Source organism: Filicampus tigris, chromosome 4 (genome assembly GCF_054856515.1).
Source record: "Filicampus tigris isolate MCC_2025a chromosome 4, RoL_Ftig_1.0, whole genome shotgun sequence".
NCBI lineage: Eukaryota > Metazoa > Chordata > Actinopteri > Syngnathiformes > Syngnathidae > Filicampus > Filicampus tigris.
Window position 1 is genome coordinate 19093470 of NC_141220.1, and position 20478 is coordinate 19113947.

General features: G+C 40.1%; 2 protein-coding genes across 6 annotated transcripts; both read left to right on the top strand.

Moving 5' to 3' along the window:
- The first annotated feature begins 960 nt into the window (after positions 1-960).
- Positions 961-7185, top strand: saal1 (serum amyloid A-like 1). The gene is made up of 13 exons (XM_086027533.1): positions 961-1153; positions 1524-1723; positions 1889-1987; positions 2573-2656; positions 2768-2847; positions 2925-2984; positions 3066-3181; positions 3849-4011; positions 4364-4446; positions 4574-4759; positions 5591-5748; positions 5870-5962; positions 6842-7185. Exons 1-13 carry the CDS (start codon positions 1150-1152, stop codon positions 6917-6919), a joined length of 1404 nt encoding a protein of 467 aa, XP_085883659.1. The 5' UTR covers positions 961-1149; the 3' UTR covers positions 6920-7185.
- A 7544-nt stretch (positions 7186-14729) lies between these two features.
- LOC147148808 (tryptophan 5-hydroxylase 1-like) lies at positions 14730-20262 on the top strand. Of its 5 annotated transcripts, XM_086027306.1 has the most exons (12): positions 14732-14902; positions 15129-15204; positions 17177-17308; positions 17508-17691; positions 17773-17873; positions 17951-18018; positions 18099-18295; positions 18366-18501; positions 18571-18697; positions 18783-18878; positions 19481-19614; positions 19701-20262. In XM_086027306.1, exons 1-12 carry the CDS (start codon positions 14808-14810, stop codon positions 19873-19875), a joined length of 1521 nt encoding a protein of 506 aa, XP_085883432.1. In that variant the 5' UTR covers positions 14732-14807; the 3' UTR covers positions 19876-20262. The 5 variants fall into 5 exon arrangements, with proteins under 5 accessions (XP_085883431.1, XP_085883433.1, XP_085883432.1 ...); XM_086027305.1 differs by having other exon boundaries at positions 14730-14902; positions 17508-17873; XM_086027309.1 differs by having other exon boundaries at positions 14732-15204.
- Positions 20263-20478: the final 216 nt, after the last annotated feature.

A 20478-nucleotide genomic window follows, 5' to 3' on the forward strand; every position in this document is an offset into this window, starting at 1 on the left:
AAAACAGCTAACTTAACACATATCATTGTTTCCTTTGACATGACAGGTTAATGGTTGTTCCTTAGGAGTGATGACCATATTCCCGAGAGTAAAAGCAAACAAATCGTGCCCATTTGGTTTGGTATGGCTATTTGGTTTGAGATTACTTTGACATAGTTCTATCGTTTAATAGTCATTCATCTATTTTGTGTTAATTCTGAGGAACTTGATTTAAGGATAATAGTAACTGTTGCCACAGTATTTTACTATTGTCTGTCAGAAAAACAATTGTGTTCAGAGCTAACCACTACGATGCACTCACTGCACAACATTATTAGTATACTATGAGAGTTTATCAGGTGTGCTGGGGAGCTTGCTGGTAGGGTGGACAATGACACGGTGGACATTTTTGGTAATGTTAGCATTTGATGAGCACATGGTGGAACCTGACATAGCAACAAGATTCAGTTAGCAAGCTGACTGTACTGTTTAACAACATTTTAAGCTTTACACTACCCAACTGCACAAATATGATGAAAATTGTGTGGGACATATCACAGTCGCATAAATCCAATGACAACGACTGTATAAAATTAAGGAAACACATTGCCTATTGCTATGTGTGCAAATATTTTGCTAAATTTATAAATTTAGAGATTGTGAGAAGGAAACCAAAAACGCTATATAGTATGTGACTTGGCTCAATAAAGGTTGGGGATAGTTTAAACGCCATCGAAATATTTTGTTCAATGTCGCTGTGCACCAATGAATGTTATATAGGGTCAATGTCTATGATGGCTATAGGCACTGAACAGCAAGCATAGCAACTTTAAATAAGGGCCAACTGAAGAATAACGCACACGACCTTGAATTCAATATGTGGAGAAATAAAGAAATCCAAACGTAAAGTTATGTAAATCGTTGGCCACCGACCTTATTATCTAACAGGTAGATCCCATAAACATGTGATACCTCAGTTGTCCGTAGTGGTCGCCATCAACTGTGACGCGTAGCCTAAACGAAGAAGACGACGATGTTGTGACATTGCGCATGCGCTCGTGGTTTAAAACGTTTGGTGGAAATTATTTGAAATGCCTCTTACTGTACTTTGATTCAGATGCTGCACATAATGATTATGGATTAATTATGTCTACCAAATAAACGGCAACAATGGGTGAGTCGAAATTTACACATCATAAGCGTACACACAAAATATTGCTTGCTACAAAACTCCGCCAGCGGTTAGCCGCTAGCTAAAGTTGTTTAGCACATTGATTCAAAGATTGAGCAACAAATTCATTCATCAATATAAGAAGCCCTGAAGGTTTCAGCCTTGCCTCTTAATTACCACGTATTAGCTCAACCATCATCTTGGACTATTAAGGTTGTAGCCTAAAATGTGTTCCATTTTTAACTACTCAGATCTACATGTCAGACTATTATTTGGCGACGTTAGTCTATTTGTTATGCACCGTATTGCAATATACTGTCCTCTCGAAGAAAACATTATTTCTTACACATTGTATACCCTTTTCTTATTTCAGATTGCAGACTTGATAGTGCTGAAGACGGAGCAAGCGAAACATGCTCTCCACATAGAGGAGATCTCTCTCCAGAAATGGAACGTAACCCATCACCTCCTCCGGACTCAGCCGACGGAGATGAAGCTGAAGTTACTGATGCTATTGGAGACACAGTATACAGCAAGCACTGGCTTTTCAGCACACTGTCTCGCCTCATTCAGGTTACGAGACAAAATTCATTAATTACAGTCTTGCGAATGAAAGTTTAGGGAAACAACTACCAGTAATCTTGAATGTGTAAATGATGCATTGTTAATCTGCAAATCTTGCAGTGTTAGTCTCTTTTGTGTGTCACACATCATAATCATGACACATGTGTCCTTCAGATGGTCACCAAACCACCAGAGGAGTCAGATATTCACATACATCTCACTGATGATGAGGAAGAAGATCTGTGTCGAGTTTGGGACATGGCGATGGATAAGGTGGGTATGTCATGCTAGGTCAGCATCCTTTATTCTTTATTTGTTTGTGATCTTGTTTTCCTGTTGTCCATTATGTAATAATTACAATCTGATTGTCTGCACTGTATACATGTATACAGTATCTTCACGACGGGATTATACAAATCATTCTTGACGTCAGTATAATTTCATGTATAGTTGAGTTACCAGTACATAATTCCTTAACATGCATATTTATTGCATATTTATAGAACAGCGTCATCGGTACACACTGTGAATCAAGTATGGTATTCGAAAATAATGCTCAGTCTTGACTGACAGAGAGAATTAGATTTCAGAGGACAAGCTTAAACATGCTGCCTTCACATGAGCACTCATAATTTTTTTTTATTTCACCTACCACTCCGTGGACCACACGCTTGCCCAACCGTGCAAGGAGAGTAATCCATACAGATCATGGATCTAAGAATATACTATGTTGCACTGCCAAAGTGGCTAATGAGTGTTGCAGTGTCACGTGCCACAGCGGAAATTTGGCAGGTTAAGACCTGTATCCAGAATATATTATATTAAATTGTTTTTAACTCATTAACTGACTGTGTGCAGGACGTGGCTGGTTTCCTGCAGGAGTTCAAAGCTCCAGACATTCTTCTTGGAGTGATAGCCAATTCTGGTAATCCACGTCTGACAGTAAGTGCCCCTGTTATACCTGCAACATTTTAAGTTCCAATTCAAATCAATGTTACTTATCACCAATGAGCCTGAATAACGTCTTAAAGGGTCTTTGTTGTGCTTCTTTAGGAAATTTGCGTAGGAATACTTGGAAACATTGCTTGCTTTCCGGACACTTGTTTGACTCTTAGCCAAAATGAAGATTTGGGGTAAATGATTGCCTGTGTTCAAAGATATGTAAAGTTGACATTAATCCTTTTTGATGCAAGTCCCCATTTGTCCACAGGGCTGTGCTGTTGCTTCTGTTCGGGGATACAGATCCGCCAACCCTTCTTGAGACGAGCAGGTGTCATAGGCGTCTTCTGAGAGGGAGTCAGACAACCCTCTGCAAATATTTCATTTTCATTTTCTCTTGTGATCTTTGCAGGTTGGTTCTGACCTGCGTTTCCCAAAAAGATGTCAGTTCACTTTGGCTTCAGCGAATACGACAGCAGACATCTGTGCGCGCCAACCTCCTTTTCATCATGTCCAGTTCAACCAACAGTATTTACCTTTCCTCATTTATATATATCGTTGCTGTCTTGTGAAAAACACTTACGTCCATTTTTTTCAATTTTCTTATTTTTACGTGAATGATGTTACAGACATCGCATTAATGTGAATTTAAATTATTTTCCAAAATTGGACATAAGTGTTTGTCACAGGACACCGACGATATGGTACAGCGCTATGTGCACTCACCGGCCACAATATTAGCTTCAACCGCACAATGTATTAAGATCCTGTACAAAATCTACCTTTACAAAGATCACTACACTAGTAGTGTGCAGACCTTTGCTGCAGCTGACAAAAAATATGTAGAGTGCAATACAATATGAAGCAATTTGTCATCAGAATGCCATCTGGTTTGTGAAAGGTGACATAACTTCCACTTCACTTGAGCCAAATAAAATGGACCAACAGCCATTGTGGTACAATAATAAACACAAATCATTTCATGAAAGTAACAAACTAAAAACACACAAAGCAAAACAATAATGACATGGATTAGCTTTTTGGCGTATGTAATGTTTTGGCCGGTGTATGTTTCCATTAAGTGACTGCATCTTAGATAACATGCGATGCAATTATACAACATTTTGTCCTTGTCACCAACTCTTTGTCCGCTTTGTAACATGGATTGCTGACGTTAGTGGTGTTGTTTTTACAGCGGACCTGCTTGAGAAAGTCGGCGAGCTCGTTGACAAGTTGTTTGACCTTGATGAGGAGCTGATGAAAAGTTGGATCACAGCTCTGCCTAGTGAGGAGGGCGATGGTGGTGACAGCTGTCTGGATTTAGCCCCATGCCTTCTTGAGGCTGCCAAGCAGCTTAGGTATGAGTCTCCAGCTCAAAGTGTAATAAATGTGGTTTGCACTTGTCAGTGTTGTCTTGTATATTCACTGGTTACAGCATCAAGTACACCTGCTCAATGAGATTTCAGATCAGTAATAATACATAATGATTGACACTGTCTTGTGTGTATTGATTTAATACAATACGTTTATTATTTTCGGTGTGGTTGGAGTGGGCAAAATATTACAAGCGCCTTTCTCTATGACTTAGTGGAGTCTTACCCTAGAGTTTTTGATACAGGTCCTCTATTCTACGTACCTAATTTTGTGCCCTTCTGCTGATGCAATGGTCTGTTTCATTAACATACTGTATACTTTTATTAATTTTCACAGATCAGAGAGTCCAAATGGCTTGGAGGTTTACCTTCATGTCATGCAGCTCTTAACTACTGTAAATGAGGGCATTCAAATGTTTGGTAAGTTGATAAACACTGCTATACTGTATGTACAGTATTTCATCTTCAGCTGTTAGTATGTTGTTACTAGTTACTGCGCTCCATTGAACACCGAAAGAAAGTGAATTGTCCCATTTGTTCCTTGCAGCTTCCAGTGAAGGACCAGGCAAAGCTATATGGGATTTTGTGTGTGAGGTTGTCTGTGATGACCTCTGCCAACCAATTGATCTTGCAGTTGTTCTGCAGGAGCAGAAAGGCGCTTTAGTGCAGGCTTTTTCTGTTTTGCAAGCGCTCTATGGATTTCAGGAGCAGTGGGGCAGCAAAGAGGACACAAGTAAGTGTAATTGGCCATGCAACCATTGGTAAAATATCCCAAGCAATGTAACAATTTGTATTAAATATCATTTATATTAAAGAGGAAGTCAACCCAAACATTTTCTTTACCAGAATATGTTCTATGCAGCCCTACTAGTCTAAACCCGGCATTCTGATTCGTTTGCGGAATATGAGTTAAGTAACAAAATCCACCCGTCATTTTTTTAGCCATCTCAGGGTCCGGCCATTTTGTCACTTCTGTCAACTGAAAATGACATCACAGTTGCGCAGGGCTCAGATAACGACCAATCATGGCTCAGCTTCAGAAAACAGGTGATTTTTTTTTTAAACATTACAAACGTATGTTTTGGGTTATCTGAAAGATTTTAATGGATTAATGACATTTTCATTAATTTGATGGGGAAAGATGATTTACAATGTCTTTTGAGTTAAGTGTGGTCACAGAATGAATTAAACTTGCATTTTAAGGCACCACTGTAAATAGTTTTAAGCAAATATCAGGGCTTCAGGCTAACTTTTTTTTTTACTGGGGTCACAGTGGCCTTAACCGGAAGTATTAGGGGTGCAAGTAGAAAATTTAGGGGCATACGCTGTACGACTTGTTTAAATGTTCACATTTTTTCACTCCTTTTAGTATATTACCGATAAAAGGTCTGAAGCGTCGAGCAATGTTGAATTTGTCAGCATCAACAAAAATGTTCAAGAATAAAACAGGAAAAATGTGAATATCCAGGTTGCACATGTGGAGTAGATAACATGCAAAAGTCCATTTAAGGGGAGTCTGGAGCCTTTAATACAGTATGTTGTTCTTTTTCTCTTTTTCTCCGAGGTCTGTCTCTTGTTGGAACCATTTTGCGGGTGATTCATTACCAGAGTGAAAACAAAGAAGAGTCTAACAGGAAGGAAAATGCACAAGATGAGCAGCTCCTGACTTTATCAGAAATCACAAGTGAATTTCTGTCAGACATATGTTGTCAGATTTCCAAGGTAATGTTCAAATGTTGACAGTGAGGCCTACATTCTTTACATGTGCCAAGTATTTTATAGAATGGTGAAGCTGAGACTGACAAAGAAAAAGACTAATAAAGACTGTTCTGTGTTTTTGCAGGACACAGTAGAAGCCTTAGTAAAGAGAGGTTACCTGACAGAGAAGAACTGTCTAACAGCTTTTGGAAGTTTACTTCCCAACTATCAGACATCAGTAAGTGAATCTTCCCAAACAAGCTCACATACACAAAGACGTCAACAAACCCGCGAAGGGGACTATGTTTGCTTGATAAGCTGTGAAATGCTGTTTTAAAAGAAGAAGAGACACATTGCGGTAATCAGTTCTTGGATGTGCCCATGTGTTCCTCATCTACCCCAAAATTTCATAAAAATTACCCTATGTTTTTTTTTTTTTGCATATTCTTGGTGTCACTGAATTACAGACCATAATTGCATACTCAATTTAAGAAATGTTCTGTTTCTGTGGTCGTGGTAAACCAAATTACCCTGTTATGCGACTATGCAGGTAGTCCATCACTAACCTATGCTAATGCAGCAATTAATTAGGACTCCAGACTGCCCCTAACTGATCGCATTTTGCACCTAAAATTTCAGACAGTGCGCGTGCGTTTTTCATCTACTCACGCATGTGCGACCAGTAAATTTGCCAATTTTTTAAAAATGACTATTTAATAAAAATACAATTTGCTGCTGCCAAACTGGTCTGCCACTGTTAATATTGACGACATCGCGGTGCACAGAAAGGAGCTGTTTACTAAAGAGGCACCGTTTTGTAATTGAGTACATCTTGACATTCACCCGTTAATGTGTTGGTTCTGTCATAAACCGAGCTCCCCCCTGTGACAATATAAAAAAAAAAAAATCCTCATTATAATCAATATCAAGTTTCTCTTTGTCATCTCGTCGTAACACTTTGAAAATGTATTTTTGCACCAAGTAAACATGAAGTCGGCTTCCAAAGATCTGACAGTTTCTTTTCGGTCTGTGTGTCAGGTGGAGACATGCGATGCCACGAGCAAGCGGCTGATGTGGAAAATTAACAAAACATTTCTTTCTCCACTTCTTCTTATAGTTTCAGCACCTGCTGCTCACATTGTCCCAAACGTATCCCGAGTGGGCTGACAAGGTGAGGAAACAGTTTCCTGTCTGACGGCTGCCGCAGGTCAGTGTTCAGCCCTCGCTTGGACAGTTTCGCGTGCTTTTTCGAGAAGCCTTTTTTTCCCCTTGAGACCTGCCCCAGTCCCAATATTTGGCTTTCCACTGGAGAGCCCCAGTCATTCATCCAAGACAGTACATCGTTATTGGCAAACAGACTATTATTCTCAGTATTTCCCTCCAATTTGCATTGTTCTGTGTAGGTTATTTTGATATTTTGTGATTATTTTTTATCATTAAAGATGCTCTCTTTTCTGTAAAGTTGGACTTGATGTATTTCATTGCCAGGGAGACGAATGACCCTGAATTAAATCAGATAAAAGATCATCTTTGCATAGCAGCCATTTATCGTTGCAAATTAAAGATTACCAGTAGTTAAAAAAACACTTAAGGATCTCACCATTCACCCAATTAGGAGCATTTGCTCATAAAGAAATACAATAGAGCTCTACCAAAGATTCTGTCTTACAAAATGAATGTTCAGTTTTGACTGCCACAGTAGGAGAACTACTAATGTATCAATGTTTCTTATTGTCGTAGTTGTATCATAATGTGGTTTTCTGATATTTTATTTATAGTATTTATCTACAGTAGGCTACCTGAGAGGGGCAATTAATTAGATGCGTCTTTTTGTATAATGCAATGACATTTATGAGACGTATTACCGGTAAATGAGTACCTCTCAAGATGTGTCAAGAAAAACTGGATATTGCTTTTTGTACCTGTGTGTGTGTGTGTGTGTGTGTGTGTGTGTGTATCATGAAGACATAGGTGAGTTTTGTTTGACAAATGCAGGCTAGCGTCACTCAAACGTGTCTGTATTTAAATAAAATATGGAGGACATATGATGAAAAACTATACACTCAAGCCTTTTGAACCAATTTCTTTTATTTCTTCATGTATGAGATGAGATGAACCTCACTGAACTGGTACTGAGTCATCTGTCCAAGCGTATGAGTAATGGTGCTAATGTTGATGGCAACATCAAGTGTTTACCCGAGGGTGACAGTCACTCAGTAAGGACAATAACGTTAGATGAAAGGCTCGAGCCTGGCAACAATGAGCTCATTTGCTTTCCAAATGCACCATTTCGTCCACTCATGGCAAAGAACAAGCCTGCCTGCGTATTACCAGCGTGCTTACGAGGGAACTCTGAATATAGCAGCTTTTTAATTAAAGGTTGGATTGATATGTAGAACACTCTTTCTAATGGAAATCTGGAGATGGTGAGCATGTAAGCAGGGACACTGATCACCTCATGGGAACAAAACCCTGTCTTTTAAATTCAGTTCTTCCTTCATACAAGCAGTATCTTAACTAGGCTTTGCGATGCACATCGATGACCAGTGCCTCAGTCACATCCTGTTTGTGTAGTGAACGCAAAGAATGATTAAGATAGAAACATGCGTGGCCTTTAAAGATGGCCTGCAGCCTGTGACTTGCACTCTAGCGGGCGCTCGGCCTTTAGGCGGCCCTCCCAGGCGTGTCACGTCACCCAGATGAAGGTGAAGCGCAGATGCTTGCCTCTGCCCTGCCAAAATTAATCGTCGGCCTGCCAGTCTCGGGCGCCGTGTGATATGATCCGACGGCGCGCTCACAGCATCAAGGTGCCGATCCGCGCGAGGCTCTCCATCTGACGCTGATGCCTGATGTCATTTAATAACTTTTGGCTTTTCACCGCCACCCACGCTATTCTTTGCGATGGCCTGACATTTCAGTGAAATGTGTTCTATTTTGATTTTGTCTTTGTGTGAATGTTTATATTTCAATATACAGTATGTACATGTCACAGAGACCAATAATGGGAATGGTGGGTTCATGGTCTTTTGTCGTCGGTCTACCACAATTCTATATGAACGTTATCGTTCTTCCTAAAGATGTATATGTACACGTAACATCAAAATAAATTGTTTGAGGAATTCGTTAGATTTTCAAAGACATTCATCCTTGAAGTTGAATATTAACCATAAACATCTGATATATGACATATATTTGTTTCTATTGTGTACATTTGTATGTATTGAATCACATTTGCACTGGAGAGGGGAAGCGCGCCAATCTCATTGAGTATAATGACAATTACTGGCATTCTGATGAATATGTTTTTTGAATTCAGAAATTTGAGGTGCTTTGGTTAGGTGGAGGTGCATATTTCAAATTGGCATCTAGGGCAGTTAGCCGTCTTTACAAAAGTAATATTCGTGTTTGGATTAACTCTGATAGTTTGTTGCTAAATACACTACTCACAATAAAATCTGAATATTTTATCTTTCGGTTAAGATTTCAGGATAAAACCAAAATGAACTAACGTTCATAGGTGAAATGAATTTGACCCTGTCCAAGCTTTTCAATGCACGTGTCACTTTTCAATAGTTCACTTTGTATAACTTGCTGTTCTCTAACAAGGAGCTGAATGGCAAAATTCACAAACAGGTGTTGGAAGACGAACGACCAATACATTTCCAAGGACATCCGCTTCTGTGCCTTTTTGTGACTATTCCAGTCACATCTCTTTTTTACAAACAAAACAATATGAATTTATTACAACAACCTAAATATTATTACATATATTAATAAAGGTAATCATTTACATTATTGGTTACATTATTTAAACTTAAATCTATGAATTCTTACACCTTGATCCAGTGGTTGAAGCGGTTAATTTTGTGACAGTATCCCAACCCCCATTGATGGGAGGAATCACATCGTTGACATAACATTTCTGTGTAAATGTCCTCAATTGCAAAGTGATGCAAGATAAGGAAGCAAACAACTGCTGTCCAAGTGTAATGGCAGGTAAACGTGTTGTTAGGTGAGCAGGAGCGATTATGAATGGATGAACAACACGCCCGTGGTAGCATGTGTCCTTTGATTCCAAGGCCTGGCCTATTCACAAGCACCTGGTCTAAGTTCATGCTCATAATGAAACGTGTTGCTTTTGGACGTACCGGTAATCAAAGCCCCGTTCTGCTTTGATTGCTTATCTGGCTTTCTGTCTCCTGTCAGCCAATCAAAAAGAAAAGACGAGTGATGTGGGGCTGAAATGACGCAGGTTCTCCCCTTGGTATTCTCTACTTTTTATGCCATGCAGGCTTCTCAGGGTGGATGTTGATAAATGAGATACCAATACTGTGCAGTTACTAGGTCACACACGCTCTCACCACAAATTTCACTAATCTTTCTGTGTCTATATTTGTTTTTATACTGTGTATATATACGTGTGTGTGTAGAGAGAGAGAGAGAGCGAGAGAGAGAGAGAGAGAGAGATAGATAGATATAGCTATATATATAGATGGATAGATACCGTATATAGATATGACATAACTGCTCTGTTGGTACTAGAGTACAGTTGTAATTTTTATGGAAATAAAGTTATGAAAAAGATGCCTTTTTTTCCCAAAATACAGGTAAAGTATAAGCAATTCATTTGAAACCAATAATCTGATACACTTTTACATTTACCTGGTATATTTCAAACACATAAATAGGCTATGTAAAATACTGATACAGTAGAAGGTTATTAACTAAATTCGAGGTCAACAATATAGCCTACATGTTGCAACATGAATAATGACTACCGGGGGGGAAAAAACTAAATTATTGATTTATTGGAGGTTTTACATAAATGGAATGTTCCGTTTGAGTCTTTAGTTTTTAAAGAAATAAAATACAGGAGGAAAAAAAACTGCAGTGATTAAGACAGAGGTTGCAAATGATAAATTGCAGTTACCTCATTTACAGTGCAAACACATTCAAAGAAGCTTTCGCATTAAGGATTTTATTTAGTTGCCGTCAGTGTCAATCTTGTATGCGTGTTGTTTCCAGTGTGAATATAGCAGGTGTTTACAATTGCAGCTCTGCCCTTTCCTTGTCCCTGTGTACACGACGCTTGTCACCAAGTAGCAATGCGCTGTTTGCTGGGAAATGAAAGAATTGGAGACGGGGGGAAGTGCATGTAAGCAGATCATTCACTATTCTCCTTAGTTGTTGTTCAAACAAGAGCAAGGATCATGTGAAAAGAACGGAATTCTATTCACCAAACGGTAATCATCCAGAGGACCTTGAGTTCGCAGTGGAAATTCAGTTAGCATACTTTACTTAATAACACATGTAACAGTTTATAACATTTTGTCCCTGATGTTGATATATATAAGCGGTGAATATTAGAAACCCACATTGATTTAGATAATAGTAGTATTTTTCCGATTCCATTTTTAATACATTCACATCATGGTTTCAGAAACATTAAAGTCGAAGTCAACCCAAACATATTTTGTTTCCAGAATATGTTCTATGCAGGCCCGAACACTGAATTCTGATTAATATTGCATTTGTGGAATATGAGAAATCCACCGGTTTTTAGCTAGCTCAGGGGGCGGCCATTTTGTCACTTCTGTCGACTGAAGATGACATCAAAGTTGCTCAGGGCTCAGATAATGACCAATCATGGCTCAGCTTCAGAAAACAGGTGAGCTGTAATTGGTCGTTACCTGAGCCCTGAGCAACTTCAAAGTCATCTTCAGTCGACAAAAGTGACAAAATGGCCGTCCCCCGAGATGGCTAAAAGTAGGTGTATTTTGCTGCTTAACTTATATTCCACAATTCAACATTTAGCGAAATGCCTTGTCTCAGCTAGTGGGCCTGCATAGAACATATTCTGGAAAAAAATATGTTTGGCTTGACTTCTACTTTAATTAAATTAAGAGTTTAACAAATTTGTTAGGGACTGGTGGCATTGACAGGGGCTTAAATCTGTGTTGATATCTTCTACTTGGTGAATTATTATTGTGTTATAGAGCTTTCCAATGTCCAGTCACTTATAGTGAGATTTTATTTTGTAATGAAATTGTTGGGCAGCGCCTTGAGTGTGATTAGCCATCCAAATCTCCTGAAGCTTGATGCTCAGACACGGACTAAATCCTTCCTGATTAAAGTGAACAGAACTGGGACAGACTCACGCTCAGACACGTCTGCGACACAACATCCCAGAGAAGAAAGTCATGCTAATCTGTATTTAGTGATTCTAAAAAGTAAAAACCTCACATCATCATGTTTTGTCATATATTGGGGCAACGGTGGCACTGTAGTAGTGTGGCTAATGAGGGACAGCTTTGTTGCCTCGAGTAGGATGTGTGTCATAAATGAGATGTATGAATGTAACTATGATATACTCTCTCATTATGTGACTTTGGAGAAGTCGAAGAACCTCACCGGTAAGTGAAAAATCAATACTGGGGTCTTGTTTTCAAGATCGCTCATAACTTGGATGCACATATGTGTATTGAAGACAAACAATATGAACATCCTAGTTCACCAAGACATTATTGATTTAATTCTATTATATGTTTGAAGTTAGCCACCTTATTTACTAGGTGCAGTCTGGGCCTTAAGCAACTGTCAGTCGGTGTCAAGCAAGTGCACATCAATAAAGGAACACACTGAAGTACACATAATGACATCTCTTCCTTGTCAAAACAGGTGATCGGAAAGCCACATGATGCCTGAAAGTGTGTTTTTAAATAGATCCCAGGCAACCTCACCTTAGTGTTTGTGCATCATTAGGGAATACTTGTTATATATAGTCTTGCAGGTGAAAGAAATACTCTGAATATGGTTATTAGTTGTATGTGCCAGTTATACTGTGAATTCAAGGGACTAGCATTAAAAATGAAACATCATTTCAATGTGGTTATGGTCATGTAACAGAGTACTTGTTACCCGCAGGTACGTCATCTTTTTTGCTAAAATAGTTATTTTGGCCATTAATTTTTTTTTTTTTTTAATTCAAATAATCACAATTCAACCTATGATGTAATAAGTTTGTTTTCTCATTGTAAAATGTGATAAGAACGGCTTGGAGCCGTAGTCATAAGTCTTAGCATAGCTTAGTCTTTAAACTGTACAAAATGATTATGCATTTGTTTATTTCTGTGTGTTTGCGCACTCATAATTGTTTCCTCTAGTATATATGAGCAGAGACTCCCTGTGCACAGGGAATCCTGATTTCCAGAGCTGGGCAGTCCGTCCCAGGGCAGGACCAGTTGGACCCTACGACCCGGCCGGATACCCATTTTTTGGGCGGGGGGTGGGGGCTGATAAATTTTTAAAAATGGCTGGACTAAGCATGGCCGGAAGTGGATTTTAGTCCGGCCCACTAATCGGCCCTCATGCGTTTGACGTGGTCGCGAGGCGGCCAAATTTCATCTCAGCCTACTCGGTGAAAGGCTTCTTTTTAGGCTTCTTTCTACTCCCGCTTCGGCGCGAGCGACAACTGCCGCATTGATTCACGTGACCGACGCATTGTGCTGTTGGCAACAGGTCTACAACACATAGGGTTCCCAACTCCCTGAAAAAAAAAATAAGGGACACCTCATCGGCAGAGACGGCCAACCTGACTGCCTTCAACCTTCCTTGCGTGACTTGTATTTTTTGTTTGTTTATTTATTTATTTATTTTTGTGGGTGACACCATTTTTAACTATTTAAACCCGAGTTGGCGGGACGTCCGCCTCACAGTGCATAGGTCGTGGGTTCGAGTCCGGCCCTGACCTTCCTGGAGTTTGCATTTTCTCCTCGTGCCTGCGTGAGTTTTCTCTGGGTACTCCGGTTTCCTCCCACATTCCAAAAACATGAATGGTAGGTTGATTGAATGCTCTAAATTGACCCTAGGTATGATTGTGAGCGCAAATGGTTGTTTGTTCGTGTGTGCCCTGCGATTGGCTGGCAATCAGTTCAGGGTCTACCCCGCTTTCTGCCCATAGACAGCTGGGATGGACTCCAGCACGGTTTGGATAATGGATGGATGAACACATGAAAAAGTTACCCAGAAATGTACTAATACAAACTAACAAAATTTACTTATCAAAATAAATCTCTCTCAAACGTCTAGAAACCTTTCCTGCTCAACTCAAAACTATATACATTAATATAAAACAATAAATAATAAGTGGAAGTTGTAGAACTTAGGAACAGCTCAATGCCACATTATGCGGAGACAGCCTATTTTTTTCCATTTATATTTCTTCTGAGATCTTGCTGCAGCGAGGAGCGGTTTGTCTTTGACTACTGCAGAATAAGAGCGGGGGGTCGCGGCCGGACCGGCAAAAAAATGCCCAGCTCTGCTGATTTCTAATGTATTAATGTTAAAGACAGGTTTGTTTTAAATACTATAAGAGACCATCATTTAACCTGTGTGTTCCCTTAGTAGCATTTAAAACACACATCCGTAAATGCTCACATTAATGTTGACCACTGTTTGCATTAAAAATCATATCTCGAATAAGTGCTGTTCTGGGTTCAGCTCTGACGGGAGGAAGTTGGCCCCGCTGCTTCCTCAATTGTGTAAACCATTTGCCCCTGTCACGGGTGATACAGGCCAGGACCACCTGAGACGGCAGCATGTGCATCAGCCACATGTACCACCACACCACACATCACAGGAACAGCCCACCACAGTCGTCATCTCCTCTTGTTCGTCTACAGTCGGTGAGACTGGCCGTGTTGTTTTAAGGATCTCATAAGTCTTGCACTCATTTTAATTGGCCTTTTTCACTGAGTGCCTCGATCTTATTAAAAGGCTCACTGCGTTAGAGAAAGCAAAACACGTAGATTACCGGTGTCATGTGCACCCAAACCCGAAGCTGCTTACAGTGCAGAGCGGTGGATTTTTAAGGGGGTGGGGGTGTCGAGGGCATATTGGGATCACTGCACAAAGAAGGCAGGTGGTCCACACTCTTAAATCCTCTTAAACCTTGACCTCCTCTTAGGTTAAAGTACAGGAATGGCCTATAAAATGAGAAGGTTTTCGAGCACCAATGTCTGTGCTTCAACATGTTTGATCTCAACATGATTATTTTCATATGCATCATAAATGACTGATCAACCATGCTAAACATTTTTTTGGTTTGCCAAATTCAGGCTTTGCGATTCTTCTCAAACCTTAAAAAAACAGATAGCCCTTTTTTTCCCACCCAAATTACGTAAGTGATGCTGCTTATTTTTCATTTGCTGCTGTCCCTGAGATTATTGCCCTCCTAAGCCCCCTCCTCATTCCCTCTGTGGTTAAATAGCAAAGCGTGCTGCTTCTCACGGTTACACATCCTACTTTACATAGAGGGGGTTACACAGATAATCCACCTGCTACGACTGAATAAATAAAGTAGAGGTGGATAAAGCCAAGCTGCACTTTGAAATGTACTCCAACAGGATCGACGGACCTCGAAGGGGGAGATCGTTTGACTCCATGAATATTGCCTATGAAGAAAAACTACTCAACAATGAGGTAAGAAAATCATTTATTGTCATTCTTTTGACCAGAGGGTGAAGATACTTTGTCACATAGTCTGAGCAAGGTCATGAGCAAGCTGGCACAGGTTCATTTGAGAGTTTTTAGCTTTGTTTTTTTCGTCTACAATTAAATCAATTGAATAGTCACTTATTTTAATGGACAACACACAAATGGAGGGGGACTCCGAGTGGACTCAAAACAATAATACAAGAATTGCAACCTCCATTCAAATAGTTCACAGCAAATTTTTAAAGTTGCTTCTACCTATTTTTATAGCCTTTTTAACACCTTTTATTTTGAAATACATACTTTTCATTAAGCCTGCAAAATCAATAGTGACATACAATGCCAATAACATTGTGTTTAAAAAAAAAAAAAAACATTTTATTTGCCATGAACAAACCGCATGAAGTGAAATTGGGAGTATGGGCAACCCATATCATCCTGTTTCTAGCAGAGTATTTACAGAAAAGTAAGTACTATTCCACACCGGGTGGTAAAAGGCATGCTGCCTGTTCAGATTTGAGCCCACTAAGGGTTAATCATAGGCTTTCCCTTACTCTAAAAGCGATTGCTGCAAGGCGATTTGAGGAAACAGAGACAAGCTCATCTTGGTTGAACTGAGACGCAAAGAGTTGACCCTGGACAACCTGATCCAGTGATGTTTTCAGGGGCTCTACAGACATGGATCCACCGAAAAATACTCACCCGGGTGGTCCGGGCTACGCTTGAAAGGCAAAATATGGTAGGCGGCAACAAAATTTTGTGGGAAAATCTATACGTTCATGGAAAATAATATTTCAACAAGACCCTTTTCTAATTTTTGTGAATTCCAAAAGCTGTGTTTGAAGATGTTTATTATTTTTTTTATGCCAGTATGTTAGAGGTTACTCGAGCAGGATTATAATGAATTTTCCCATGGCGTGAGCATGTGTGCGTCAACATGAGGGTACTGTCCGAGGTTCTGAAACGGGAGTCTCGTGACGTTAATCTCTGCATGCGTGCACATTGAACAACCTCTCTTTGTCTGTCTGCGGCATTGACATACTTACAACGTTCTTATCTGCATGCATGTAAACACTTCTACATTGTGGGGTTTCTTCTCCAATGGAAACAAATAACTTTGGCCAGCCATCCCTTGTGGTAATGCATGTTACCAAGATGATCCTGACTTTTTTGGATGGCTAGATGCTTTTAAGTGAAGATGAGTTGAGCATTGGCTTCATGGCCAGTCCATGAGCTATGGATCACTGATTAGATTCGAGCTATTGGGGAACATGTTTTGGTTCTACATTTTTATTTTGCAAGCACAATGACAAGGTGTATAATGTAGACATTTTGAACCAAAGAGGTAATGAGCCCCTTTATGAGTTCCCATTTACAATAAGAACACATCCAGTATTTTTACTGGGATATGCAAGTAACTTTTAATTGTGCTAAAACAGGACTTTACACAGATCTGATGGACTGGATCGGATGGGCAGATATTTTGCATTTCATGCAAAATTAGTGATTGGTTGTAATGCCAGATTTTTTTTTTAATGTAATGTTTTAGCGGGAGGAAGGTTTGGCAGTTGTATTGGACATTCATCAGTGTGCTGGGAGAATTTCCAGGGTTTAATTGTTATTTTTCCCAATGCATTTCAATGGGCGTCATTTATACATGAATTTCGGCTATTTGTGGGCCAGGCCGGTCCTAATCCCCCGCGAATAGTGCGGGTCGACTGTACAGTAAATAAGTTGTTTAAATAGATTGGTCTATTTTCTGATCAGATCATGATCTGGTATCATTATTTTATTTTATTTTTTTACTCGCCGATAGGCTCCAGAATCCTGATCATGTAAAGCCTAGCTAAAACTGTGGTGAAATTACACCAAGAAAAGTTGCTAATTCCTTTGTGCCTCAAGTTCGATATCTTTCATGGTACATCAATTAAGTATAACGATCAATAATTACTGTTTCCAGATAAACAAATCAACCTTCACAAAAATAGAAGAAAACACAGAGAAGAATTCACCAGAGAAAGGCAGAGCAACAATTATCTTTTCCCTCAAGAATGAAGTGGGAGGACTTGTAAAGGCACTCAAACTCTTCCAAGTATGTACACGTTTTCATATTCATATGGAGTGTTCAATTCTTTAACTGGTGTTTGACAATCCACGCCATACAGGGCATACTGGGGTTTGTATATAGTGGAATAATATTTGTATTTAGTTGACAGCCACATTTACAACACATTCGAATCACAGTTTAAGTGGAAGGTACATTTAACAGTGATTCTTATAATGGGTTGCAGGAAAATCACGTCAACCTTGTGCACATTGAGTCCAGGAAATCCAAAAGGCGCAACTCAGAGTTTGAAATCGTTGTGGACTGCGACAGCAACCACGAACAACTCAATGAAATTATCCAGCTGCTGCAAAAGCATGTGAGCGTGGTGGACATGGAGCCTCCGGATAATTCCTGTTTACAGGAGGAAGGTACAAGTCACATACGGATCTTAGGACCCCACCTAATGCAGGTTGTCAATCACTTTCTAATTCACTTAAGTGTCCACCCAGATATGCATCATGTACCGTGGTTCCCAAAGAAAATATCTGACTTGGACAAGTGTGCTAATCGTGTCCTGATGTATGGTTCGGATTTGGATGCTGACCATCCGGTATGTAGGACCAAGTTCATCTAGTTACGCTCTTACACTTTTCAGGTCTTCTCATTTGTTGTATTATACTACTACAGGGTTTCAAGGACAATGTCTACCGCAAAAGAAGAAAGTACTTTGCAGATCTTGCTATGGCCTACAAACAGTAAGCTTTTGCTAAGTCTCATTTAGGAATTAAGTGGATGTTTTTCTTGCAATTGACGGAGGATTTCCTGTTTTCCGCAGCGGTGAGCCGATTCCTCGCATAGAGTTCACAGAGGAGGAAGTGAAGACATGGGGTGTTGTGTACAGAGAGCTCAACAAGTTGTACCCCAACCATGCTTGTAGGGAATACTTGAAAAACCTGCCACTGCTGTCTAAATACTGCGGATGTCGAGAAGACAACATTCCCCAACTGGAAGACGTCTCTCGCTTCCTCAGGGGTGAGTTTCATTTCATCTATGTATGCCATCATGTTGATTTTGAAATCCTAAAACTTCTTGTGTACTACAGAACGCACTGGGTTTACCATCAGGCCAGTGGCTGGTTACCTGTCCCCTCGTGACTTCCTGGCCGGTTTGGCCTTCCGTGTTTTCCACTGCACCCAGTATGTGCGACACAGTTCTGACCCCTTATACACCCCTGAGCCGTGAGTATTACACAGCATGCAAATGTGGAGAAGAAAGCAGGCATTCATGAAAAACTGGTTATTATCCAGGGACACGTGTCACGAGCTGCTGGGTCACGTCCCCCTACTGGCAGAGGCCAGTTTCGCACAATTTTCCCAGGAGATCGGCCTGGCTTCATTGGGAGCCTCAGACGACTCTGTTCAGAAACTGGCCACAGTGAGTGACCTTGCTAATGCCTGCAATTCATTCAGCACTTTCGTGCTGTATTTTCATGACTTTTTTTTTCCCCTTTTTTTTTCAGTGTTATTTTTTCACAGTGGAGTTTGGCCTATGCAAACAGGAAGGACAGCTGAGAGCCTATGGGGCTGGACTGCTATCATCCATCAGTGAGCTTAAGGTAAAAGCACATTCTCAAATGAGAATCCCCAACAAGACCACCCAATTTGAATCTGGATTTGTTTTTTCATATACGAATTTTTAAAAACAACAACAACAACAAACACAGCCACAATGCTAACAGATTTCAAATACTCTACATACGAGGTGTGTCGGAAACGTTCCAGGACTGGTGTGACAAAAGATATACTCCAACTCCAAACTACAAGGTTTCCTCCTCAAAGGCTATGTCCAAATTCATAGGCTGCGTCCTCGGGAGCCTTTGAAGGACCCTTCGCAGGCTGGGTCCTTCAAAGGCTCCTCCTCATGTAGCCTCCATGGAGTGCATATACCGTGGCGAATTTGGACAGGCCGTTGAGCTCAGATGCATGATGTCTTTAAAACAGATCTCCTTGATCATGGGGAAAAAGGAAATAAATTACATGGAGACAGGTTGATTAACTCTGTAAAGTGCTCCAGCACACAAATATTTTTTGTGCAACAGTCTTTAAACAAGACAGTGTTGATAAGATTTTGGATTAAAAGTCCTTGCCTGTGAACCCAAGAGATAACAGATTCAATCAAATGTCTACCGTTGCTAACGTGTATTATTCTCTTTTGTAGCATGCACTCTCTGGAAAATCAAGGATCATGCCATTTGACCCCAAAGTAACATCCAAACAAGAATGCATCATTACAACCTTTCAGGATGTTTACTTTGTCTCAGACAGCTTTGAGGAGGCCAAAGTCAAAATGAGGTAAACCTGATCTACTTGTGAGTTTTCATCCGAATTTCGGATCATGATGACATATGAGTAAAATTACATTATCTTGTTTCTTTCAGGGAGTTTGCCAAGACCATCAAGCGTCCATTCACAGTACGGTACAACCCCTACACCCAGAGTGTGGATGTGCTTAAAGACACTCCCAGCATCAACAGCGTTGTGGAGGAACTCCGACACGAGCTCGACATCGTGGGCGACGCTCTGAACCGCCTCAACAAGCAGCTCGGAGTCTGAAATTTCAAAACCGGCTTACAGTCCATTTGTGTCGTACCCCCAAGCACTGCTCTAGACATGTTGCTTGTGTATCACCCTTTTCATTACAATGAATATGTGCTAATTTGGGCAAAAACAGCCTGTTGCCCCTCCAGCGTACAGAGACACACATATTATGATGTCAATGAATTGCACAAACCAAAAGAACACTGTTTTCATCCATTTGGCTTTTACCCTGTGACCTACCTGTATGCTTTTGTACCAGAAAGTCCCCTAAATTCAAGTCAACCCTGTTGTCCAACCTGCTGTTGTACATGATCTTGTGATGTTTTTTATTGTTTTGTTTCATTATCCAATTAATCTTCCTCACGCCAGTGATTAAATATAAAATGCACCTTTGTATTCTTATTGTGTATGTGTCATGCTTCTTTCTGTGCAATGTTGATGGAAATTATACAAGCAATGTAATGAAAGTATTTTGGTGGTTTATGCTGACAGATCTAGCCCATGCACCCCTTCCAGTAATGGGCCTACATTTTAAAAAGTAGATATAATCAGAGAGCCCCTGAAATGAAAAAAAAAAGATCTACAAATCAATAAATAGACATAATAATTGGTATATAT

What these genes read in the sequence shown, in the direction of transcription:
- LOC147148808 (XM_086027305.1), top strand. Translation starts at nt 14,808, where the DNA reads ATGCTAAACATTTTTTTGGTTTGCCAAATTCAGGCTTTGCGATTCTTC. An exon ending in TTTTTTCCCACCCAAATTAC is followed by an intron (nt 14,903 to 15,128) that starts GTAAGTGATGCT and finishes GTACTCCAACAG; the next exon opens with GATCGACGGACCTCGAAGGG. An exon ending in CATCCATCAGTGAGCTTAAG is followed by an intron (nt 18,879 to 19,480) that starts GTAAAAGCACAT and finishes TCTCTTTTGTAG; the next exon opens with CATGCACTCTCTGGAAAATC.
- saal1 (XM_086027533.1), top strand. An exon ending in CACTGTCTCGCCTCATTCAG is followed by an intron (nt 1,724 to 1,888) that starts GTTACGAGACAA and finishes TGTGTCCTTCAG; the next exon opens with ATGGTCACCAAACCACCAGA. An exon ending in CTGGTAATCCACGTCTGACA is followed by an intron (nt 2,657 to 2,767) that starts GTAAGTGCCCCT and finishes GTGCTTCTTTAG; the next exon opens with GAAATTTGCGTAGGAATACT.